This window comes from Pteropus medius, unplaced genomic scaffold, assembly GCF_902729225.1.
Source record: "Pteropus medius unplaced genomic scaffold, Ma_sr-lr_union100, whole genome shotgun sequence".
NCBI lineage: Eukaryota > Metazoa > Chordata > Mammalia > Chiroptera > Pteropodidae > Pteropus > Pteropus medius.
In genome coordinates this window covers 1,298,608-1,325,112 of record NW_024344377.1, presented here as the reverse complement: position 1 = coordinate 1,325,112, position 26,505 = coordinate 1,298,608, and the positions used below count along the sequence as shown (strand labels likewise).

The 26,505-nt window shown below is 43.4% G+C and overlaps 1 protein-coding gene across 1 annotated transcript in view; it reads left to right on the top strand.

The window, feature by feature from the left end:
• Positions 1 to 549: 549 nt before the first annotated feature.
• Positions 550 to 26,505, top strand: part of LOC120608892 (deleted in malignant brain tumors 1 protein-like) — a 77,621-nt gene continuing 51,665 nt past the window's right edge. The window contains exons 1-3 of the mRNA XM_039870888.1: positions 550 to 580; positions 19,211 to 19,273; positions 20,000 to 20,317. Coding sequence (XP_039726822.1) covers positions 550 to 580; positions 19,211 to 19,273; positions 20,000 to 20,317 — 412 coding nt within the window. The remainder of the gene's footprint in view (positions 581 to 19,210; positions 19,274 to 19,999; positions 20,318 to 26,505) is intronic.

Genomic DNA, 26,505 nt, shown 5'->3' with positions numbered 1-26,505 from the left:
AAATAAAAAATAGAAAAATTAATTTAAAGCCAAAAAAAGGACTTTTTTTTTTTTTTGTAAAAAAGATAAACTCGGGAGATACTATAAGACACCAAATAAAAACTAAAAAGCATGGTTAAATTTATGTGTAAACTGTATCTTAATTAAAGAAAATGCTTCAACATTAACTACAGAGAGCCGAGATGCATAACAAAATATTGAAAGCTGGAGTAACCAGTACCAACACTTACTTGGTCAAAAGGAAGACCCAGTACGCTTCAAAGCAAGAGCTTAAGGAAAGCCAACCCCAGAACATGGTTTCCAAAATTAGCCGCACGACAAAATAATAATTTGGATTATTGAAAATTTGGATTTCCGGGCCCCGCTCTGCTGAGCCTGTGAGTCAGCGAGTTCGGAGTAGGGCCCTGCGCTGCTTTCTGATGCTGGGTCGTATTCTCCCTGTCCCGAACACCTGGGTTTTAACATGGCTGACGTGTCTCAGTTTGCTCCAGGTGGGACATCAGAGGACCTAGAGAACAGCCACGGAAGGGACACTCTCAGAGAAGCACCATGCCAGACACACCTGTGGAGCAGCAAGATGGTGAGTCAGAACCGAATAGCCCCCTTGGCCTGGAAGAGCAGGGGACGGAGGGTGCAGAGAAGCTGTGAAGGGCCCTGGGGATGGACAGTCCCCACCCAGCGGGGCAAGTCACCCATCCCCAGAAATAAAGACACCCCCTTTTCATTTCTGCTTAACAAGACAGGGATGCCCTCCGATCTTTATCTAATTTCATGGTCCCCACACATTAAAGACTGACTTCAGGGACTCTGTTTCAGGGGCTCTTAAGTCTTGGGGTATATGGTCATGCCCCCAAGAGCTTGTTGAGCATGCAAAACCCCAGGCCCCACTCCCAGACATGGGGTGCACTCAAGGAATCTGCATGATTAGCATACCTCCCCAGAGACTCAAAAGATGTATGTTATGTGAACGCCACATTCTGAGAAGTGCTACTGGGAAGAAAGAAGTCGGGACCACCCCAGTGAGGGCTGCGGTCAGTGGCTAGCTGTGGGAATTTCTATCAGTCTCTTTATCTCTTATTTACTCATTAGTAAAATGGACATAGTAAAAATTGCCAGCTCCCAAGTGCTGCCTCTGTGCCAGGCCCTTTATGTAGACTCGATTCATTAACCTCCTTTGAGGCAGACACTGTCACCATCGTCCCCACTTTACAGACAAGGAAAATGAGAGGTGAAGGGGCCCACACGAATCACACAGCTAGTGCGTGGCAGAGCTGAGAAACGGACCTGGAGTCCGCTGTGGTGACCGCTCTGGTAGTCATGAGCCTTAAAAACATGTCCGTTGTAAAGGGTTTAGCACAGTGTCTGGAACGCAGATGGTGCTCAATAAATGGCACTTATTATCTTGATGATGACGGTGGTGGGGAAGGTCATGGCTCCACTCACCAACACTTTGATGGGAGTCGGAGGAGGGCTGCCTTTCTCCCAAAGACTGGCTTGCTGCGCTGCTCATGGAAGGTTCTGGAAGGTGTTCTGACTGTGCTGAAGTCTATTTTGAGGGTGTATGATGCGCAATGTGCAACGACCTATGGGATGAGAATGAAGCGCAGGTGGTGTGCCAGCAGCCGGGCTATGGGACAGCGGTCTCTGTCCCCACAGAGGCCCATTTTGGCCAGGGCCCCGGCCCAGTTCTTCTGGACAATGTTCTGAGACCCAGACCAAGCTGGGGCCAGGCTCCCACACCAGCTGGTTCACCCACAACTGAATGTGGGGGAGATGCTGGTGTCATCGTCTCTTCATTGTATTCTTAGCATGTCATCTACTCCTAGTCCGGGTATACGGAATCTGTTGAATGGTTTTGTCCAAAAGACTGCCTTAAAGCAAGAATCCCATCTGGTCACGTGGCGCTTTCCAGTTTTCTAAGCACATTCCACCCGCTACCCCATTCCATCCTTACACAACTCAGGCGGGCCTGTTTTGTGATCCTTATTTTACGAATAAGGAAACCATGACCAAGTTATGTCACACGGCAGCTGTTCAGGCCTCTGGACTCCATACCTGGTGCTCTGTCCGCTCCACCAAACATGCCTACGTTCTGGAAAAATCGCCCTGAATCTAGGTGGGATTTGCAAACGTTCGGAGTTGTCTTTGATGCTCTGCCAGCATCCAAACCCATCTCACCTACTTCAGCCCCGAACACTCACATGTCCCAAGCCCCGGTGAGCTCCCCACATGCAGAGAACCCCCTTGCTGAGCTGACCTAATTGATTTAAACCAGGGCCTCCAGCCCAACTTCCCACGTCATCAAAACTCACACTACCCACATTTCATTTCCTTAAGCGCCCTTCCCTCCGGCGATGTCGAGAGAAAGTTTACGTATGTTAATTGGGGAAAGGAGTAATTGACTATCTGAGTGAGAGAGTGAATGAATGTTAATGGAGTAATCAATTCCTGTTTCTCAAATGCCCCCCACAGCAAAGCCCAGAGTTCTAGAGACTCTCTTTAAAATCCTTTTATCTTAACAAGTCACATGGAGTTTTACTTCCAAGTTATACTAAACCCATATATATCTTAATATGAAAACAACGTTTTAAATACTCCACGTCTGGCGTCTTTGGTCTTTTAGGAAAATGTATCGTTTGGCCTGTGAGTGTCTCCAACCACAATCTCAGGCCGAGAAACTGAGAAAAACCAACCCTAGTTGAATGAATTCAGCTCTTGCTAAGTATGGAGTTTAGACTAAGATATTTATATTTCAATGAATATGGAAAACAGTCAAAAGATCTTTCCTTCCAAGATTCCTTTTTGGAATAACTACATATAAGACTAATTCCAGGCTGAACTTTTTCATTGAGGTCACAGCAATGAGACGATAGATGACCCTTCCAGCAAGTGCTGTGCATTTCAGAATTTTTAGCATCTCTAAAAATTTTACCATCTCTAAAAATACACTCAACTTTTTTTCTTTCTTATGAAATATGAATACGAAACTTTAAGAGCTTTTGGTATCATACTTTAGTATATCTTCACCGCAACAGCGTGTATGCCCCCAGTCCTCTGTATTTACCAACGTCACCCACTGCAGGAGGTGGGGGGAGGGGCAGAGGCAAATAGTGAATGTAATAATTGAAAGGACTCACCAAAGAAAAGGACTCACAAAAACATGGTTCCTTTAACCATGTAGGAAACATTTTCTCCCCAAACGGTTTTGTTCCTGTTGCCCAAATGTATTTTAGAAAATTAGAGAGTGAAGATATGAATATGACTAGATAAGTTATTCGAAGATGTAAGTGAACTAAAATCAGACTAAAAAGCATCGGACTTCAGACACTCCAATGACGCCTGTGAGTCTGAGCAGACCCGGGCATGGCCTCAGGGCCCTGGGTACCTTTCCATCCCATTTGGCAGATCCAGAGACAAATGAAGGAAAGCACACCCTTTATGGTTAACCTGAGCCCTTTGTCACCCCTCTTCTTTGGAAGTCCCTTAATGAGAAATACACTTCTACCCATAGTCCACCCTTTTGCCTTTCTGGAAGAGGTGCGTTTGCACGAAGAATCCAGTTTAAAAGAACCATATGTGAGTGACACTGAGCTGCCCGAGTACATATCGATGTCTCGCTTGCCATGACTCAAAAACAGCCTACAGAATACATTTCCCAAAGCATGCCCTGAGCTCAAGGTCTGCTCTGTGAGACTGTCACACACGTGCATCACTCCCCGGTCACCTTGGGTGGACTATTTCACATGACAATGACACCTCTTTCCCTCTGCTCTCTGTCGCTGAGATCCTAACACCATTTCCTGGTGGTGAGTCAAGGTTTTCTAACTCCTCATTTGATGTGGTTCAGTGGGTTGTGTGCTTCTAAACAGCAGGTAGGTCTCCAACCTACTAACACATACTACCAAAGAGAGATTTCTATCCTGTTCTTTTTTTGTCCACCAAATTCCCTACGCTTCTTGCAAGCTTCAGGTCTGTCATTACCTCTTAGAAAAGATATTCTGGAATTCCCACTCCAATCATGTACTCTTAAAACATTGCAAATATTTAAAACTCCCTTCGCTTCTTAGCCCTTAGCATAGTTATTATACATCTAAATTTAGTTTTGTTTTTTGTTGTCATTGTTTTTGTTTTAATTTTTAAAAAAATTTCAATCGCAGTTGACATTCAATATTATATTAGTTTCAGCCATACAGCATAGTGGTTAGACGTTTATATAACTTACGATCCTCCAGACAACTCCAGTACCCACCTGGCACCATTCATGGTTCTTACAATAGTATCGACTATATTTCCTATGCTATCCTTCACATCCCTGTCACTATTTTGTAACTGCCGATTTGTAAACTTAGGTTTGGATTAATGTCACCGCCTTCTCCAGTCTCCTCAAACTAGACTCTAAACTCAGTGAAAGCAAAGATCAGGTGTGTTCTGTGAACCACATGGTATCTGCCGAGCTATCTACTGTGACCTGGCACCTGTTCAATAAAAACTTGCTGCCTGGTTAAACAGATGGGTTGACACAGAATATATTCCTTGTCCTAACAGGCAATGTTTTTCTATCTTTAAAAGGCTGGCCGCAATTACAACTAGTGAGTGGGTCAGGCAGATGCTCTGGACGCGTGGAAGTGTTCTACCGTGGCCAGTGGGGCAAGGTTTGTGATGACCACTGGGACATGAATGACGCCGAGGTGGTATGCAGGCAGCTGAACTGTGGGCAGGCCCTCGCAGCCCCTGGTGAGGCTGAATTTGGTGAAGGTGAAGGCAAGTTTCTGTTGGATCATGTGGACTGTACAGGAAGAGAGAGTTTTCTGGGACAGTGTCCTCATGCTGGCTGGTCCCTCCATAACTGCGGTCCTGGAGAAGAAGCCGGTGTCGTCTGCTCAGGTAATGCACATCTCATTATCTAGTGGGCACCTCCGCTACTCTTATTGGCAATGCTTGCGCCTGTGTCATAGAAGGCCATCTCCGACCGCTTTGGGGAGCTGAAAGTAAACACGCCTTGGTAACTGGAGAGCTTCAACTTGAGCTCAGAAATTTGCTAGCCGCAAGATGTTGAAATGGATTTTGTACAGGGAGAGCAGTGGAAGATTTTGGTGGTTCCGTTACAAGGACTAGGTTTGAAAATGACCGGTGAAAATGCCACTTAAGTCGACAGTGGCGTCGATTGCTCACTGAGGGTATTCTCTATTTGTTTCTTCAGGGCATCGTGAGGGGCTAAAACGGCAAGTTTTTCCCCACTGAAAGTTTGTAATCTTACGAAGGCGAAGAAATGAGGAGTTTATAAATTAAAGTAGCACTGATTTTTGCCCTGTGGATTGTGAGTCCAGGCCACGCATTGCTAATCACAAATCTCTGACCAGTTAGTCATATCACACTTGGCACTGTTGACATTTGAGGCCATGTAATTCTTTCTGGTGGGTGCACCATAGGGTAATTAGCAGTATCCCTGAGCTCTACCCGCTGAATGACAACCAAAAATGTCTTCAGACATTGTCAAATGTCCCTTGGCGGGGAGCGGGGGAGGGGCTCCTATTGAGAACCACTACTCTAGATACACAAACAAATTTCCACCACACACGTGACTAATATTCAGCATGTTACCGATGCTAGATACAAAAGTGTGCCAAGGGGAAATAAAAGAAATAATTGAGTGGGTCCAGAGCAGTGAACTTTGTCACTTGCTAAAAATTCCACCTGTATCCAGCCAGAAAGACTATATGATACTAATGTAAATAATAAGTTTTTAAAGTCAATTCAAACAGCTCAAATATTGGTGTGTATGTGTGGTGGGGGGGTTGTTTACATTTATTTTTTTCTCTTTTTTCCCTTTGATTTGGCTTTGTCGTTGTTGTTATTGTTGGGTTTTTGATTTAGAATCCCCTCAAAGCAGTCCCTTTTGTAAAGCCACTGGGCTTTTACGTGTGCGACAAGTGTTTGCCTTCTATTTGGAGGTTTACAGTCCACAGGTGGACACGGCACAGCCACTCTGGGTGGATCATGCATTATTAGACACACTGTGCTGATATTTATATGCTCGATGGTTAATTAAAGCCATCTGAACTAAAGAAGGAGAGTCAATATTTTTATTTCTAGGCGTCATATTCTTTCACTTTAAAATTTATTTTGAATGGAAGCATTTTTAGGGAAATAAAAGCCCCCTTCTAAAGTGATCTTTTCTCCCCCCCGTATATTAACAGAGACTGAGTATTTAAAACCTGCACTGGGCAAGTAAATTCATGCTTTTGTTTTATCGACCTGACTTTTTTCATTCTCTGAGCTTCCTCGGCAGGTGTTAGGTAAACCAGAAAGGAAAACATGGAATAAAGACTGGGAGGCATCAGACTGCTGTATTTCAGCAAACATTATTTGCCATTTCCACATTCCTGGGCTGTTAAAATGATCCCACCACCAAGCTGAAAATGCTGTCGGGCCTCTTTTGCCCTTTCATAAGAGTTAGCTTTGTTTTCATTCGGTCATGAGAGTTTTAAGTTATTCTCTAGTATTGATATTTTTATTTTCCCAGTGGAAATGTTGTAGGAAAAGCATTATTCCTACCACTAGTTAAGGAAAAATCTTGGTAAATTATTTGTTCCACATATGTTCTTTCTCACGATGTGGGCTGAGTATGGCTGGCGAAGGGAATAAATATTTTTATATCTTAACAGCCATCGAATCCTCAACCCCTCTCCCTGAAGAAAGTGCGGAGGAATCATTGTCAATGCCCCAAGGTAGGAAGTATTTTCTTATTGAATTTGCAGTCTTGGTCCTCATTTGGTGCAAATTTTCCTTTTCATTTAAAACCGAAAGGTTTTTTGTTGTTCTTGTTGGCATTGCTGAACCAGATTCGAAGGGGAGAACATTCTACATATTTTGTCCGTGAACTATCCATTTATTCGTATAGTAGGAAACTGGAGAGTCTTGCAATGAGTAAACCCAGTAGGAATATGTTTAAGACAGGTGTATACACTAGCCAAGGTGAGCTTCGAGATAAAGGAGAGATGGTGGGTTTGACAGTAGAAGACGTGAGTTTAGGTTCCATCTCTGCTACGTGTTCAGTGTAGGCAAACCACCGACTCTCCTTTTTAAAAGGGGGACAAAAACGTCCCCTTCACAGGGCTCCATTTGGGTTAAATGAGATCATATACATGGAGTGATAACAAGAGCCAACTTCTGTCGAGTGTTAATGATATTCCAGGCTCTGTTCTAAGACCTTTACCTGCACAGTTATTAGTTATTTAATTCTCTAATTCAGGGGTCAGCAAATCTTTACTCTAAAGGGTCAGATAGTAAATATGTGGGGCTCTGTGGAACGGATCGTCACTGTCGCATTTACTCAACTCTGCTCTCATAGCATGAAAGCAGACGAACAATTTGTAAACTGATGGGCACGCCTTTGTTCCAATAAAGTTTTATTTACAAAACCCGGTACTGGGCTGGATTTAAACCACAAGCTTTAGTTTTCTGACCCTTGCTCTAATGAATGAATTAATTCTCAGCATCGTGCGGGCATGATTATTTAGTTTTCACAACACTTTACGAAGTAGGTACTATTGTAATTCCCATTCCACTGATGAAAAAACTAAAGAAAGATAAATCTACTTGCCCAAGGCCATGAAGTTAGCAAGGATCCCAGCTGCTAGTTGGTTAGATATTATAATACCTCGCTTGGCTTTTATGGAGAGCTGGTGTTAACAATGGACATATTCTTCTCAGTCAGGTCTGGTTTCTCAATCCAGAAGGCCTTGGAGCCATCCCTATTGCTCCCTTTCCCTCACTCCATACAACCAACATATCAGAAATTCTTGTCTGTAAAACACTTCATCTTGCACTGTGCTCCCCCACTGGTCCACTCCCCCCGCCGCCTCGCCCCACCAAAACTAACAAGGTAGTTTCCACCTTAGGACCTTTGTGCTGGCTCTTTCTTCTGTCTAAAATGCTCTTCGTCAGCCTTCTCCTTGGAATCAGGTCTCAATTAAAATTTCTTCAGAGAGGATTCCCCTGAGTACACAATCCAAAATAAACTCTCTCTCAGTCATGTCTTATTTTATCAGCCTGTCGTTTATCTCTTTGTAGTACTCACACCATCTGAGATGGCCTTTGTATGTTTCTTTGTGTACCTGCTCATCACATGTCCTCCCCACCCTACTCCCTGGAGTAAGTTTTGTGAGAGCAGGAACTTTGGCACTTTATTTCAGAGCCAAGGACAGTTCCTGGGACATGACTGATTCTAAATAAATACTTACTGACTAAAACAAAGAGAGAAAAACCAGACACGTGTTAGCATTCGGCCTCTCCTACAAAACTGTTGAAGACAATGTATCAGCCATTAAAATGGTCAGTGGTCCTCAGACAAAGTCAATGATTTCCTTTAGGAGGGTAGTACTTATCAGGCAATGAGAATTCCATCTTCCTTCAAATTCTATGAAATTCAGAGTTTGATTGGATGGTCAGTTTTAATAATTAGCTAAGGGTTTTTTTGATTGGTTTGTTGTTGTTCTATTGATTTCCTTTTCATCATATGGTCATTGATCTTGCATTTCTATTTTTCTGGTCTTGCTATGAAGATATATTACTTTACTGTCAGTAATTTGACATCTTTAGCAGGATATACACAGATGAATAGAAATGTTTACCAAGGGTCCAGGAGGAATGTATGGTATGTATGATGCCAGTGGTCCCTAGGGAGGCATGAGCTGAGACAGCGGCTCCGATGCGGACATGCCATGGTCATCCGCTTTGGTCCCATTTGGGAACCACTGCCCTAGACATGCAGGTGGCCCTGAGTTCCACGGCGACTGGCTTGCTCTCAGTGTGTGGGCATTCCGAAGAGCTAGTCTCACAAGTCAAAGCTATCACCTCTAGAATCTCTTCACAACAATCAAATCAGCAAATGCTTCTGAGAGCCTCTTGTGTCCAAAGGGCTGTATTTCACCAGGCATTCGCTATATTTTGCATTTCATATTTTTGACCTGTCACATTAAAGATGTATTGAAAATCAATGAGTAGGCAGGATAAAAGTTATTCAGTTTAAATAAGAAGCATTTCTATTTTTCTTGTATCAATAGGTGATGGAAATTCAGCAACTGTATTTTCAGGTAAGAGAACATTTTTGTGCTGTTTTCCTCTGGAGCATTTCTGATTACCTATCCAAATGCAGAAAAGAGATAAATAAAAGAGTTGCTGTTGAGTTATTTTACTGAGTGACTCATTATAACCTGCCCCTTACAGTTAAGTTTGTGTGGAGCTCATTTTCGGGGTGCTTCCCCTAATAAATTTACTAACTCCTAAAAAAATTAAATAACAATGCCATTGTTTTGAATAAATACTAGAAACCATTTTGAACATAGTGGTTTGGTAATTGTCTTTGAGTGTCATTTTGGCCAGCTTCTCTGAGAGTATTCAAACTCTTTCGACTTTTAGATATATGTTTCAAATTTTCTTTGGAAGAAACATCAGTCGATCACATGTAATATTTGCTTATGACATGAGTTTCCTATCGCTTCTGTAACAAATTGCCACAAACTTTGTGGCTTAAACAACACAAATTTATAGTCTTACAGTTCTAGAGGTCAGGAGTTTAAAATGGGTCTCGCTGAGCTAAAATCAAGGTGTCAGCCGGGCTGTGTTCAGCCTGGAGGCTCTAGAGGAGAATGTATTTCCTTGCCTTTTCCAATTTCTAGAGGCACTGGCATTCCTTGGCTCGTGACCTCATTCCTCTATCTTCAAAACCAACAGTGTAGGGTCTTCGAATTTCTCTTATTCTCTTCTCCTACCCTCCGTCTCCCCTTCTAAGAATGCTGTGTTTACACCAGGCCCACCTTGATAATCCAGGACCGTCTCCCTATTTTAAGGCGGCTGATCAGCAGCCTTAATTTCAGCTGCAGCCTCAATTCCCTTTTGCCTTAATTTCAGCTGCAGCCTCAATTCCCTTTTGCCTTACATATCCACAGGTTCCGGGGGCTAGGATGTAAGCATCTTTGAGGGGCCCTTATTCTGCCTCCCACACTTATTTATCAACTGCAATTCTGTAATTGCTACTGCCCAATGGCACGGAATCAGACACATCACTCAGGATTTACACTGAAATATGGCGACTTGAACAGCAGACAGAGGAAAGAAAGGCACGATTCAAGAGGGGTAACATCCGCCCTAGTCAATACCAGGAGACAGGCGATGGCTGTCCACCCAGTCAGTTCCATCAGCGTCCCGTATGGACGTTGTCAGTAAATGGTCAGATGTGGCAGAGTCAGGTCTGGAGACGGGAGAGCACGTGTGGATCTGTGGATCTGTGGACCTGTGGATCTGTGGAGAGGTTTCGTTCTTGGGCAATACCTACGACACAGAGACATGTCAGCAATTAAACAGGCTGAGGGGTGAAATAAGTAGGACAAGTGAATAAAAGTTCCAGGGTTTCCTGATGGTCCAGACCACCAAGCTAACATGTAGGGAGAATGTTAACACCCAGAAGGCGTAATTCTTACTGCCAAACACCAAACACCTGTCCTTAGGCTTCGAGTTTAGGAGAGAGAGGTTGTGGATGACTGAGTCAGACAAGACCAGGGCCAGTGGCTAAGAGGTGATTTGACATTTCTTTCACACAGCGGTCACTTCAGAGTTGAGGCCAAACTACATGATGTGGAATCACGGGGAGCCCCGGCTGGCCACATCTCTCTCAAGTCGCTGTGAGCTGTTACTGTTAACGAGTGTTTCCTTTTTACAGTTCTACCTGGTGCCATCTCAACTCAACTCTCTCCTATAGCTGTGGCGCATTCAACGTCATCAGGTAGGACTAGCTCCCAACCCCCTCCCTCCCACCGTTTCAGAATTTACTGGGGCTCCTGAGTCGCACTGTGGTGATAGGCAGTGGTTCTGCCTCCATCACTAGATACTTCTAACGTTCCATCCAAGGTTGAATGATTTGAGAAGAAAGGGACAAGAGGACCCTGAGATGTCTGGATTTCATGCCGTGCGGCTTCACTTTATGTTTGCTAATCTGTAATTTTACCATCAAAGAACATCGTAACACAAGACTCCTCATTTCACACGTTTTCACAAATATAAAGAGCAAGAGGGAAAGAGGTAGGGGTACGAGTGTCTTTGTGTGTGTGTGTGTGTGTGTTAGTGTAAGAGAGAGAGAGATTACCAAAAGTGTCACCTCATATCTTTTGAATTTAATAAATAAACTAGAGCATCTGGCCTAAGATCTAGGAGGTGTCCAATCTGGAAAGACTTCATTCTTATATCAGTGAGTCACACAAAAAGAAGACACCTCTTCCTAGCTGTGGTGTTGAGAAGTTGTCACTGTTATAGACATCTCATTTTATCATCATGCTAGTTGGTGTTGTCTCCACACCTCCATCATCTGTCACTGCTGACATTTCAATGGTACCTTCATGGAATTCATATTCTGACAATGCTGATAAGAAACTTCAGCGAGCCCTCATACCTGCCCTGTCCATGTGGCTCCTGAGTACTTGTGGCTCAGTGGAACTGAGACGCTGTGTGTGTCAAATACACGCAGGATCTTTCAAAGACTCAGGACTGTAGAAACGATGTAAGACGTCCCCCAATAACATTTATTATGTTGATTACGTGTTGAAATTTTAATATTTTGGATATGCTGGACTAAATAAGATATATTTTTCAAATTAATTTCGCCCATTTCTTTTTAGTTTTAAAATATGATACCAGAAGATCTAAAATTACATATGTGGCTTGTGCTTTATTTCTATTGGACAGAATTGCCTTATGCCACGTCCATCGCTGTGTTGGCTGCCTTACGTGGATTTTCTTATCTAATCTTCCCATATAGCCAGATGAGGGAGCTTCTATAATCTCTATTTTCCGAATGAAGAAACATGCTCAAATAGATTAAATATTGTCCCCAAGATCGATGGAATGATAACACAAACAATCTGACTTCAGAGCTCTAGATCTACTTCTCTGAACTATTTTAACTCTCTAAACCACATTAAAATCCTATAAACTACTAAAACGACGGACCAGGCATGTTGCTTATTCTGAAACTACGGGGATTCAGTTGAGACGAGGAAGCCAGATGGAACGAGGCGGGCTAATCCGAGCCAGGGAGCCCTGCATTTGTTTTTCTCACTCTCACACTTACTTCTCCCAAACCCACATGTCCATTGCCTCTAGGGTGCCACTGAGACACCAGCCTCAGCCCCCAGAAAGCCTGTCCGACCCTCCCATCCCAAGCTGGTGGTGCTGGTTTCGTCTTCTAGATCCTGTAGCTTCTCATCTGTCTTCACTTTTAGCTTTTATTCCTGTCCTGTACAATGTGTGTGTGTCCACTCGTTTCTTTAATCACATCGTCAGCTTCTTGGAGCACGATCCATGGCTTTCTCATCTTCGACATTGTCCCCAACCACATGACCATGTGCGTGTGCACACGCACACACACACAGTCTCAAGAACAATGTCTGCCTTTTAGTGGGCATTTAATGTTAGTTAAATGAGTAAATAAGTTAATGCTCAAACAAATGAATATTGCTGGGTCAAGCCCAGTTTGCATATTTGTGTTCACTTCCAAATAGTAGTAAAAGCGAGAGGAAGCACATTAAATTCTTAGCTCTCATGTCTAAGTGACCAAGGATTCTTTAGAAATCTGAATGGCATAGTCCACTTAGTTGACAATACAGCGCTCAGAGCAGACGACTGGGGTTGGAGCCACTCTCTCCTACCACTCAGCTACGTGGGTGGCCCCCGCCAGATCTCTTTCCTTCTCTGTGCTTGGTTCCTTACCTGACAGATGGGGATAATAACTCCATATTTCAAAGAGTTGTTGTGAGGAGTCAGTCCGTGGGTCAGAGTAAAGCACTTAGCAGAGAGCCTGGTGCACAGTCATGCAGAGTGAGTGGGGCCTTCATCTGTGCCTTGAGGCGTGTCCTGAGGAATAGCCATTCAAGGGAAAGAGGCTCTGCTCTTTGCTCATAGCCACGGCCACTTTGTCACATTTCCTCCCCCCAGCACCTGACAATCACCAACTTGATTTCTGTCTCTGTGGATTTACTTGTTCTGGATATTTCTTATAAACGAAGTCATATAATATGTGGCCTTTTGTGTGGCCCAATATTCTCAAGGTCACTGTGTCCTTTAAAATTCTCTGTTGAAGGAGTTTGTATCAAGCTAATTGAATTCTTCTCCTAGAAGCAGATGAAAAGAGGCCTTTTCTTTCCATTTAGGATTAAATATCAGGAGTCATTTTCCTCGTATTGTTGTTTTCTCAACAGTCCTCTCAACCTCCACCGTCCCGGAAGATGCTAACCACCCAACCACAGCATCAGGTAGGTCAATGAGCCATGAGTTAAAACCACCCAAACTGGGTGTGAGACACTGTACACACCACTTCCAATATTTTAAGCCCCTTGGAAAGATGAGTTGAAGCTCACGGCCATCAGGGAAAATTTGCTACCAAAGGCTCTCGGGGCAACGTGATGCTCATTGTCACCTTTAGCACTGATTTTAAGCTCCATGAGATCAAGGGTTTTCTCTACCTTGGTCATCACTGCATCACTAGCCCCTATTACAGCTTGGCACCTTATAGGCACCCAAGACAAGTTTATTGAATCGATAAATGAATATGCAGGTGGAGCACGTGTGGACTGGCTGTTTGACCTCTCTTGGGGCAACTTTGATCTTGACTAAGAACAGTCCCACCAGACAGCACTCAGTGGGGACAAATCCCTCTGCTCTGAGAGACACAGGCACCACTCTGGGAAATGTCGGTAGTGCCCATTTGTACTAATCTCCCTCTTCAGAAAAAAGTGTTGGCATTTTACATGTGAGACAACGAATGAATCCGGTCCTTCTAACAAATACTTTTATTTTTCAGCCTCAGCAGATAATGAAAAGTTACCAACTATCTTATCAGGTAGAGCAATGCTTCCATCACTAGTGCTATATGTACTTGCCTGACCGTCCAAATGGGAGGTACGAGCAGATGGGTCATATCAGTAGCTTAGATAATGTCTTCTGCAGGGTCATCCAAGATAATCAGCATCTTTATGAAGTCAATGATTTTTAAAACTTTTGTCCAATTCTTCAACAACTTATTTTACTACTTCTGGGCACTCTTATGCAGATCCTGGAGTTGATGTGGGGTTAAAAGGGGGCAATGCATCTGGGGGCAGAGGATCACATTTAGGAGCTTTCTATCAGCCACCTGAACTTGACTCCAACCTCATTAGAAGGTGGGTCATTCGTTATGAGCATGCGGCCAGTCCAGAAGTTTTCATAACATGTGGCATAGCTGGTGTCTGTCTCAGGAAGAGAAGTTTCGATCCTGACTACTGTTTTAATGTCGTTCTAGAGCCTATGTTCCGTGGCCCAGGCCATCAGGTCAGCCACCTTCCTCACAGGTCATGCCCTTGCACTTATGAACCTCAGGGGAGATCATCACAGCTGGGGAGGGAGCCTGGGGAGCTGCACAGTCAGAGGCCTCGGAGGTCCACGGGGAAGTTCACAGTGAAGGAAAAGGATCACAGTCCCCAGGAATCAGGCCGATTGGCTGGGCCTCCCATACAGCTTGGCACCCAGCCATCCCATTTCCCTGCTGATCCAGAGAAACATTCTAAAGTTTAGACCATATAGAGAATAAGAAAGTAAATCGCCGTGTTCCCTTTACCTATTCGTAGCTATTGCTCACATTTTGTTTTGTTAGTTTTCCAGTCTTAGCAAGAAACAAAACATTGTAGGTACATTCGAAGTTCCCGATCTCAGTCTGTATTCTCTCTTTCCTTAAAGACAAACACTCTTGAATTTCATGTATCTCTTTATAGTTCATTTTTAATATTTTTATAATATGAATTATTCGATCTGTTTTTCTTTCACACAAATGACATAAGTCCCTATTTATCATTCAGTATCTTTTATTTTTTACTCAACGTTATGTTTTTGAGATTCATCGATGCTGACATATATATATATATACACACACACACATATACACATTGTGCTGCTTTTAACTGCGATAGTTTTACATTTTTTAAATAAAAACACACTTAATTTACGCATTTCTCCACTGACGGAAATACATATTGTTAATTTTTTTATGCCTGCCCTGCTCACGTCAAGTCCTAAATCACCAACGGAGGAGAAATAAATGTTCTACAATCTAATCTGCTCTGCTGAGTCACTAGTAAAGGGCACATCACACAGGGGTATAATTATTAAGCAGTTTTTTTCCCCCTAGAACACTCTTATACATGTGGAGTAATTGAAAGATTTTCCCTAATTTGTAAGCTAGGAAAGTAAGACAAGTTTAACAGGTAAGTTTCAAAAGTGTGCCTTCATATCATTTCCACAGAAGACAGGTCTACACTGAGCCTTGTAAACAGCATCAGAAGGTGCTCGGGACAGGTGGAGGTTCTCCACGGGGGCAGTGTGTGTTGACAGCTGGGGTCTGAAGGAGGCACATGTCGTGTGCAGCCAGCTTAGGTGCGGCCAGGTGGAGTCTGCTTCCGGGGCGCCCACTTCAACTTTGGGAATGTTCTCCTGAACAATGTGCCCTGCAGTGGCGAGGAGAACCACTTAGCCCCCTGTATCCATGACATTTGGTTCACTCACAATTGATGGTTTCCTCTCTCCACACTAACAGCTTCTCTAGCGGCAGCCCCCTCCCCTCCACCTAAGACTGATTCGGGCTGTATCTATGTCCCATTCACTTACTTCTAGTTCCATCTGGCTAATATTTATTCTGTGCAGTAGAAATGGAATAAAAATGACTCTGTTAAATCAAGCTGTAAGCAGTTTGCAGAGGCTGGTTTGATTGATCTGTATCATTTAAAGCCCAGTCTATAATGTCAACCCGCCATAACAGATGGAACTCAGAACACAGATACAAGGTGCTGACCTTGCTCTCCTGCATTCATGTTCTCCTGCCCCAGACAACCTACTGACCCTGGCCTGAACGGCCCCTCTTCTGGGCAGATGTCCAAGGGTAGCTCCCAGGCACCATTCAGGGTGTGGCTTAGCTGAGAGCTCAACATTGAAGAGTAATGTCAGCAGAAGGGAGTTTTGGAATTAGCTAGCAGTACACAGTCACCGGGTACAGGAAATTTCCCCGATCAGAACTAAATTACTGGGCAGCTGGGGCCACTGTAGGACTTTAATTAATAGTTATTGACTTTAGGATATAGTTTTTGTGACGGTGCTCATCAATCATTGTGAATTACCTTTTTGGGAGAAAATTTACTTTCCAGAGTGACTGGATCAGAAAATTATCCCTCTGGAGTCTGTGAGGCCTGATCCTTTCTAATAGACAAAGAAACAACATCAGTTGAAAAATTATAGTCGTGTGATTTTAGAGTAAGTCTACTAGAAAAAACCATGGTGCTATTTCAATCCTTTCTTTTTTATCCTAAAGCAGTGGTTTTTGAACTTTAATGTTTATCAGAATTACCTTGAGGTCTTATTAAAACACATACTGGTTTCTGATTCAGTAGGCCGAGAGAGGGGTGTGAGAATTTGCATTTCCAACTAATCCAGGATGTTTATTCTGTGTTCTGGGGAACACAATTTGAGAACTGCCAGCTTAAAACAAAGAAAGATCTTTCTTATCCTAATAAACAGAAGCAGAATTATTATTATCTTCATCGTCCTCATCGTTGTCATCATCACTATCTTCATCATCGTCACCATTGTCATCACCATTGTCATTACCATCACCATCACCATCATCATCGCCATCATCATCATCACCATCACCATCATCATCATCATCATCATCACCATTGTCATTACCATTGTCATCGTCATCATCACTATTGTCATCATCATCACCATCATCATCACGATTGTTGTCGTCATCTATGCCATCATTATTAACATCGTTGTTACCAGCACCAGCACCATTATCAGCAGAAACTAGTCCATACAGTAAGTTGAACTTTGTATTGGTGAATCACTTCTCTGGTTGTTTTTAGTTTATGGGTTTTTATGGTTATGTAGATATAGAACCAAACATCCAAATAAGACTTTTAAATAAATTGTTAAGATATCTGCAAACATCTGGATCTCTAGTACTATGCAAACAAACAGGTCTCTGTGGATGAATTAATTTTTCATTTACAGCTAGGAGCCTGGAGTCACATTCACGGCTTCTTCTTTGTCTGGCAGCTACTATTCTGATCCAAATTCTTACCACCTCTTCCTGCCTTCCACAGTCTTCCCCTAACTGGCTTCCCTGCCTACAGGTGCCCAACATTCTAGTCCATTGTTTACGTGCAGTCAGAATTACTTTTTTTTAAATTAAATTTATTGAGGTAACATTGGTTGATACAATTATATAATTTTTAGGTGTACATTATAATTTGACATCTGTATATTCTATTGTGTGTTTACCACCCAAAGTCCAGTTTCCTTCAGCTACCATAAATTTAATCCCAGAATTACTTTTTTTTAAAGTCAGGTTTATTGAGATATAATTTAACTACAGTAAAATTCATTATGTAGTTAAAAGAATTTTGATAAATGGTTATAGTTGTGTACCCATCACCACCATTTCATAATGTTTACAATATAAAACATTTCCTTAGAAAGTTCTTTGTGCCCCTTAATAGTCAATCTTCTCTTCTGACCCCAAGATCCTGGCAACCACCAATGTGATTTCTGACCCTATGGGTTTGCCTTTTCTAGAATATTACATAATGTCAGCAGATAATATGTAGCATTTTGTTTCGAGCTTCTTACCGTAATGCTTTTGAGACTCTTCCACATCGTTCCATGTATCGAGCATTTATTCTTTTTCTTAGCTGAGTAGTATTCCACTGTATGGATGTACTAATATTTGTTTATTCATTCACTACTTGATGGACATTGAGCTATTTTCCAATTTTAACCATTATGAATAAAGCTGCTAAAAATTCACATACAGGTTAAGTCATTCTTCCAAGTGGCTGTACCATTTCGCATTCACACGAGCAAGATGTGAGAGTTCCAGTAGCTCCACATCCCAGGCCACACTTTGGAGTTTCTACTTTTTCTTTAGCCATTACAGTCCCTCTACTATAATAAGATAGTGATCTCTCTTTGTGGTTTTAATTTGCCTTTCCCTAATGCCTAATGATACTGAGCTTATTTTCATCTCTTCTTAGGTGAAGTTATGTGTTCAAATCTTTTATCCTTTTTAAAAAATTGGTATGTCTTTTATTATTGTGTTATAAGACAGTACTTTATATATTCTGGATACTAGTATTTTCTTAGATATGTGTTTTGCACATTTTTCCTCTCAGTCTATGACCCGTCTTTTCATTTTAACAGTGTTTTTTAAAAAACACAATTTAAAAAATTTTAATGAAGTCAAATTTACCGAGTATTTTTTTCCTTTAATGAATTGTGCTTTTGTGTTTTATCTAAGCAATCTTCACTTAACTAAAGGTCTCTCAGATTTTCTCCTATTTTCTTCTAAAACTTTTATAGTTTTAGGTTTTTCATTTAGCTCTCCGAGCCATTTTAGTTGATTTCATATATTGTTTAAAGGACTTTTTTTCTGTACAGATATCTAATCATCCCAATGCCATTTGTTAAAATGACTCTCCTGTCTCCGTGGAAATACCTTGGCACTTTGTTAAAAATCACATAACCATAAATACATCGGTCTTTTTTTTTTTTAACTTCCTTTGCCGCCTTAAACGAGCTCCCCTCCCTCTTCTTCTACCTGTTGGAGTCCCGTCGTGGCTTCGTTGCTCCATTTCTCCGGGTAGCTTCCCCTGGTCTCCACGAGGAGGCATGTCCTCTATATTTGTACCTTTTCTGTTGACATCCCTCCTAATCCACCTCATATTACAGTTACTCGTATACTTATTCTAGCTTCTGACCGAGTTGTAAGGCTTTTAAATGCAAGCACTCCGCATCACTTTCTTTGCATTCAATAAATATTTTTAATGAATGTTAGCATACAGCATTATTAATTTATAGAGGCTGCCTTTACTTCCTTTAGGTTTTCTTAAATATGTTCTTAAATTCATCTTCTGCTTTTAAAAGATTTATTTCTACTGAGCCGAGGATCCAAGGATAAGTTTACCACGAACAGAGGCGAATGAAAAGTTAAGGTCTTGGATGATGGTGATGATGGTGGCTTAGATGAATCAAAAGAAAACAAAAAGCTTCAGAGTGTCTTAAAATGAGTCTTTCCAGTGGTGTGTGCGCTTTATTCTGACTGATAGTGACCTTGCTTTGCTGTTCCTCCTAGCTGACCGCTTCTTGGAGGCTTCGCTGACCGCAGCCCCTGGGGCCTGGACACCTCCACCTGCAGGTATGGGAAGCAGTTCCTGAGAAATACGGGGCTGTGGATAGCGTGGGGAGAGGCATTTCTCCAAGATCGAAGAGACCCACGGGCACAGTTAAAGCGGGACATAGCCCACTTACAAGTTATGAAATTTAGAGCAATTCTCTTCACCTTTCTGAGTCTCGGTTTCCCCATCTGTAAAATGGGAGCCCATCCCCCACCGCACGGGGTAGTGATAAAGATTAAGAGAGAAATGTTTAAGTTAGTGGCTCTCTGAGGCTCTGGCACTTAACTCACAAACAATAAATGTCAATTCCTGCCCTCAGTCTCTTTTACATACTAAAGATGTAAAGAAAGGCTTACGGGGCCAAACGTAGTTCTGGGTGACAAGATCATTTAGCTATGATCTGCCTATGGATAGTCTAGTTTCCTGTTTCATTAGCTATATTGACATCTCATATTTCTAATCCTGTCCATGACAAGGGACTAACATATGGATAAAATGGTCTTGTTAGGAGAACTTAGGAATTCTGGAAATCTCTTCAAACAAGGGGGGAATTTAATAAAGTTTCATTGAAGTGACTTGAAGTTGAAAGTCATTCTGGCTATTCCTAATGTGTGGGTGTACGTGCTATGTGAACTTGCATGTTTGTAAGTGGGGAGATGATCACCTAGAGATTTAAAGGCTGAAGGAAACCTTCCAGAGACAGGAAGGCCGGTCCCTCTGTGGATTTCCTCCTTGTGCCTCCCCAGGAGCCCCAATGGCTGTGAGACTGATGAATGGCACAGGGAGGTGCTCGGGCCGTGTGGAGGTTCTCGTCCAGGGCACATGGGGGACCGTGTGTGATGACCTCTGGGACCTGGCCGAGGCCACCGTCGTGTGCCACCAGCTGCAGTGTGGTCAGGCCGTGGCAGCCCCCGCAGGGGCACACTTTGGAGCAGGCTTGGGGAAGATTGTGCTGGACGATGTGCAGTGTGTGGGCACCGAGAGCCACCTGGGGCAGTGCATGCACAGAGACGAGGCGGGGCACAACTGTGGGCACCTGGAGGACGCTGGGGTCATCTGCACAGGTGAGGGGCTGACCGTCAGGGCTCACTTGGAGGATCCCTGTTCCCACAGTACTTACCCCCCACTGAACACACATGCACACACACACACGCACACACCACAGCCTAACCTAGGAATGGCAGTGGGTCCAGGCAGCCAGGCAGCCCTGCTTACGTCCTTTCAAAGGGACGCATCACCCTGGCCAGCCCCTTGACTGCAAAGATTGCTGCATATGGCTCACAGGCTGGATCCCGGCTCAGAAATGGCCTGTTTGGTTTAAAAATTTGAGCTGAGCTTTAAATTCAGCTAAATCCGAGTATTTGGCAGAAAAATCCAAATTCTTACATTTGGTGAAAAAAATAAAGGCAGAAGTTGAGACTCAAAACAATTTTTTTTTTTTTATTACATTAACTGGCTGGATCTAAAAAAGAGTAGCCACTGGATACAGCTTTCCAGCCCACACGGTCCCCAACCATTCAGGTCACTTGTTCCTCTTACCTGCTTGGCTCTTGGAAACTTCTGAGTTTGTGACCTCAGGTGATGGGTCAAATTTGTCAGCTGGTGCTCTAGGCCTTCCACATCTGGGCCTGGTGACCTCCCCAAACCTATGTGTCCCATTGGTTGATTCTGCCCCGCTGTACTTCCCAGTCTTTCCTGATTCTGTCCTCCTGGCAGCTGGAATAACATCTCTAGGACTGACAAGCTCTGCCAGACTGTACTTAGCCCATCTGAGCCACACTTCGTCAACATTTAAGGTCCATGGGGGAGCACTGAATTCTGCAGTTCTACTGGGACACTCAACATTTGCTGCCTGGTCTCATGTCTCAAATCCCCAGGAAGCCAAGATCCTCAAGGGCAGGGCCTCTGCCTCTCTACTTCTCACAGCTCCCTGAATGTAGGACATTCCCAGGAAACACTCACCAACTACAACAGGATAACATGCACAATCTCTCTTCACGTTGACAGGTGCCGATTCCACAGTCGCTCAGCCTACAGGTAGGACTCGCGTTATGTTGGACATCATCTACTAGACTCAGCGTGACATAAACAAGGTCATTAGGTTTAGAGTCAGATCTCGTTGGATTCCCAGCTTCTTTCATTCACTCATGAGTTCATTCAACAGATATTGACCAAGTGTTCACCATGTGCCAAACTCTGTGCCACCGGGGCTATAGCAGTGATCAAACCTGAGTCTCTTCTTTCTTTGGTCTTGTACCCTAACAAGAGAGACAAACATGGCATACCATCACCCTCGATTATGCGACTTCAGCCAAGTTTATATCATCTCTCAATCCCATTTCATCTTGATTCCTCTTCATTAAAGTAGAAATGATACAGAGAATTAAGTAAGGACATGAAGTTCACAATGCCCGAAGATACCTGGCATCTGGCAGGCACTCACACGGCAATGGTTCCTTCCTTTGGTCACATGCCCACCTAGGAGAGATGGTGTGGGGGATAGAAAGGGCCATGAGAGGTAAGGATCTGATCCTGGCGGGTCTCTCTCCAGCTGAATGACCTGGCCTCAGTCTCCATATCATTAGAATAGGCACGTTGGATTCCATGATCCCTGAAATTCTATACCTTTAACATTCCATGACTAACAAGAAGAGAATAAGCAGCCATGCGGATTAGCCGAATTAAGTACGTGCCACTAGGGAAAGCAAGAGGTTGTCATTAATAAACAGAGGTGTAGGTCTTGTAGTAGAAATTGAAGAACGCTTTTTGCTCAACATTTTATTATGAAAATATTCAAATACATAATGAGGATGGAGAATTTAATAATAAAATCCTACATAGAGTCTATGATAAATTTATCAATCTATCATCCTTCTATTCACATATCAGCCCATCTTATTTTTTTATTAAGCCTTGATTTATGTACTGTAAAATCCACCTATTTTAAAGTCCACTTTGGTGAATTTTGGTAATTGTGTATAATGGTGTAATCACCACCACAGTCAAGATATAGAAACAGTTCCTTCATCCTCAAAGGACTCCTCATGCATTTCAGAGTTGATGCCTTCCTCTTTGTGCCCCCCTAAGGACCTGCTGTGTGTCTTTCCCTGCTTTGTTCAGGTGAAGTCACAACACATCTGTGGAGAGGGTGGCAAAGAGAGAGATGATGGCCCACCGATGGCCTGTCGTTCAGCAGACCACTCGGGGCTAATTGCCCATGAGCTATACTTTTGCTAATGGCCATGTGGTGCATGCTAGTTTGCCAACAAGCAGTAATGCCATGTTCTGTCCTACATGAGGATGTGAGGTCACTGGCCTTAGAATGCAGTATCATTATCCCTGCTGAATCCTGGGAGGAGGCACATGCTGCACCCCCACCCCCGAAACACCTGTGTATTCTCTCCCAACATTCTGACTGCTCTCTAATGACGGTCTTTCCTATTTGCCCATCAACAGCCTATGAGGACTCACTTCCCACATCATCGGTGACATCAGTGGCTCAACACTCACCTTCTTCGGTACATCCAGGTAAGGCTGTTTCTTTTCGTACTACACCTTCTGAACAACTTTGTTCATTTGACAATGAATGAGTGAATGAATATGTGTCACTAAGAATATATAGTATCACTGGGATATATATAGTAATAAATAAAGCAGACCCCCATGTAGGCTAAGTCCACTGGAAAGGGTCTATTACAACAGAGTGTGGTGAATACAGTGATGGGGGAGCACAGAGTGCCATGAGTGCTCAGAAGAGGGTCCGTATCCAGATCTGAGGGGTCAGGGCAGGAGGAAATAACATCTAAACCAAGAACTGAAGGGTGAGGGGGCAAAGAGATTGTGCCAGGCAGGAAGAAACCAGGCAATTAGGCTCCTTATGGGCTGCAGGATGGGAGACATTTACATGCTTTCTGAATTAGAACACAGGGCTGGCCAATAACCACACATAATTAGTGAAGAGTGGGGCTCTTTAAGATGGTTTTTGCTGTGATCATGGCTGAGTAATATTTCAGGATATTCAACCTTGCATTGGATTTTGGTTTTTTACACATTAGGTCCAGTCTGAGATCAGATAAGGCAGGAGTAAAACATTGGACCCCCTCATTCCCTTAATCTAGCTATACAACCAAAAGATTCAGATACAACAGAGAAGAGACATTGTCCCTGCCCCAGGGTCTGAGAGCATCCTTGGTGAAATGGCTCCTGGCCATGGCTGTAGTCTTGGGGGTATGGCGATCACCAAAGATGCCATTGTTGGCACAGTGAGTTTCAGTTGCTTGAATGCACGCTCTGTATCTTTCTTTTTTATATTGTTTATGTTAACGTTTTTAATGTATATGTCCAAGCTCTCTTCTTTGTATTTGCTTTTTAAAACTTTTTAAATTGAAGTATAATAGCGTTATAGCATTCTATTTATTTGGGTGTAAATGATTCGATATTTGTATATATTGTATATATTGTGAAATGATCACTACAATAATCTAATAACCTAATTCACACCCATACACAGTGACACAATTTTTTTCTTGTGATGAGAACTTAAAAATTTTTTTTGTCTTTATTGAACTATAATAGACAATTAGTTGCTTGGATTTATATTGTACGATTAGATGAGTTTTTTTCCACTTATAGTTGGCATACAATAATATACCAGTTTCAGTTGTATAGCATAGTGATCAGAGATCTATATAACTTGCAAAGTGATCACCCCACTAAATCTAGTAACCCTCTTCCCCCTTACGTCTTTATTACAACATTATTAACCATCCTCCCCATGCTGCACTCTACATCTCCATGTCTCTTCTGCAACCATTCATTTGTACCTCTTAATCCCTTTGTCTTTTTTTTTTGCCGTCTCCCAACCCCGCTCCCATCTAGTAGCCCTCTAAATATAATCTGTATCTATGAGTTTATTTCCACTTCTGTCGTTGTCGTCGTTGCTGATTCGTTCTTTAGATTCCACATATATGCGAAATCCTGCGATATTTGTCTTTCTCTATCTGACCCATTTCATTCAGCGCAATCCCTTTTAAGATCTACTCTCTCTGTCCTTCTCTTTTCTTCATTTACTTAATAGCTTTTTATCTTGAATGCCTACCATGTGCCAAGCACTGAACCAGGTTATGTGGTGGGTACATAGGTGACCCAGCCATAATCTCACTTCTCAGGATGTTTGCAGTTTAGCAAGGAGACAAGTCTTGCACACGGAAAGCCAGAAAGCCATAACATAAGGCAAAAGTTGTCTGTGCCATAAAAGAAGTCCCATTGAGCTCCTTCTGCACCCCAGACTACAGGGAGAACTCAAGCGAGTACAAACAAGAAGGGAACTGAGCTACCCTAGAGCTATTCTCTCGCACCTGGCTCTCCTTTCTCCCTCTTTTTTCCTCCCATGAACCATTATTCTGAGCAGCTTCTCTGCTCCCTTACCCACTCACACACAACTCATCATGGCTACCTCAGACGGCAGCATCAAACCCTGAGTCCACATGACCTTCCGGTTCTCTTCCCAATTCCAAATAGCCAGCAGAGAATTTGGCCTAATTCAGCACATGGTTTGGTTCCTGTGGAGTCAGATGTACACTCCAGTCCAGTCAAGCTGACCAGACAGACTCGGTCATGGGGTACATGGCATTGGCCCCATGCCCCCTTCTGGCTTTGGGTAGGACAGGTCACCTAAGAAGGGGGTATAGAAAAAGTATATGAGTTATCTACTGCCATGTAAAACTACCCCAAAACAAAGTGGCTAACAACATCGATTATTTATTTTTGCTCACGGGTCTAGGGGTCAGCTGGGCAGTTCTGCCGATCTGGTGTAGGTTTGGCTGGTTTTGGCTAATCCTGGCTGGGCTCACTCATGCATCTGTGGTTAGCTGGCAGGTAAACTGAAGACTGCCTGGCCTAGGATGGCCTCCCTCGCATGTCTTACAGTTCTGTGGCTGGTATCTAGGTGACAGGAGAAACAAGGTCACATATCTTTCATCACCCGGCAGGCTAGCTCAAGCTTATTCATGTGCTTGTCCCAGAGTGTACATGGAGCAACTTGTAACCTGTCGCAGCTCTTTAGGCCTCAGCTCCTCATGGGTGCTTCTGTCTCATTCTATTGGCCAATGCAAATCGGAGGCCGCCAGGCCAGAATCAAAGAGCAGTAAAATAAGCCCAACCTCTTGGCAGGAAGAGTTGCAATGTCACATTGTAAAGGACCAGAATATAAAGAGGAGAACTGGGGCCATTTGTCCAAACGATCTACCGCATGCAAGCTGCTGTAAAACAGGGTGCGGGTAAGGAAGACATCGTAGGCTCCTTAGAGGAATAGCATGGGGCCTCTCATGGCAATGTGAAGGGTGTGAGTAGCAAAGTCATGGAAAACAAGGAAAGCTAGGTTGGGCAGAAGATGGCACAGCCATCAGCAGGCAGAGGGAGCTTTCCTGAATTGACTCTCGCCCTTGGCCCCTCTCCCTGCTCCTCCTCGGGAGGCTGGGTCCCCGTAAGGCTGGTGGGCAGCCACGGGAGCTGTACAGGGAGTTTGAGATCTGTCACAAGCAAACACTGTCTGCAGGCAGCTGGGGTGCAGCTGGGCCACTTCAGCCCGCTTGAGGCCCACTTTGGTAAAGGTTCTGGAAAGATCCTCCTGGATAGTATGCACTGCAGGGGAGATAGACAGCGCCTGGGGGATTGCTCCCATGTTGGCTGATTTTCCCATAACTGTGGGCACGGGGAAGTTGCCAGCGTGATCTGTTCAGGTAAACCCCAGCTCCCTGCCCAGGCAGAGCTGGCTTTGGCTCTTCCCAAGAGAGTACTTTTTAAAAAACAGTGTAAAAATAACTATTGAAAGTGAAACAACACATTATTCACTCACAGCAGATGTTTTCATCTTTCATACTTACAGATGCTGAACACTCAACAGCCACACCACTAGGTAGGGAAGGAGACATTTGTAGGTGTGGTTTATCAAAACCTTGGGGAAGAAGTTCTGCTGGAAATTAGATGTTTCCTATTCTCCAAGCTGGTGGAATGGCTGAGAGATGTGGAATCGCCTGATTGTCCAATGGAGAGATGGACAGTACCTTAGAGATCATCTAATCCAGGCTCATCTCCCACCTCTCCTCCTACGCCACACAGGAAGCAGATTCTAAATTTCTCAAGCTTCTGTGTAGCACTTTTGGTTCATAAATCTTGAGAGTTACAAGGGAATAGCAATGAGATATGGGAAGGGGGTGGTTAAGATACGAGAGTCAATTAAGGATATTTCCTG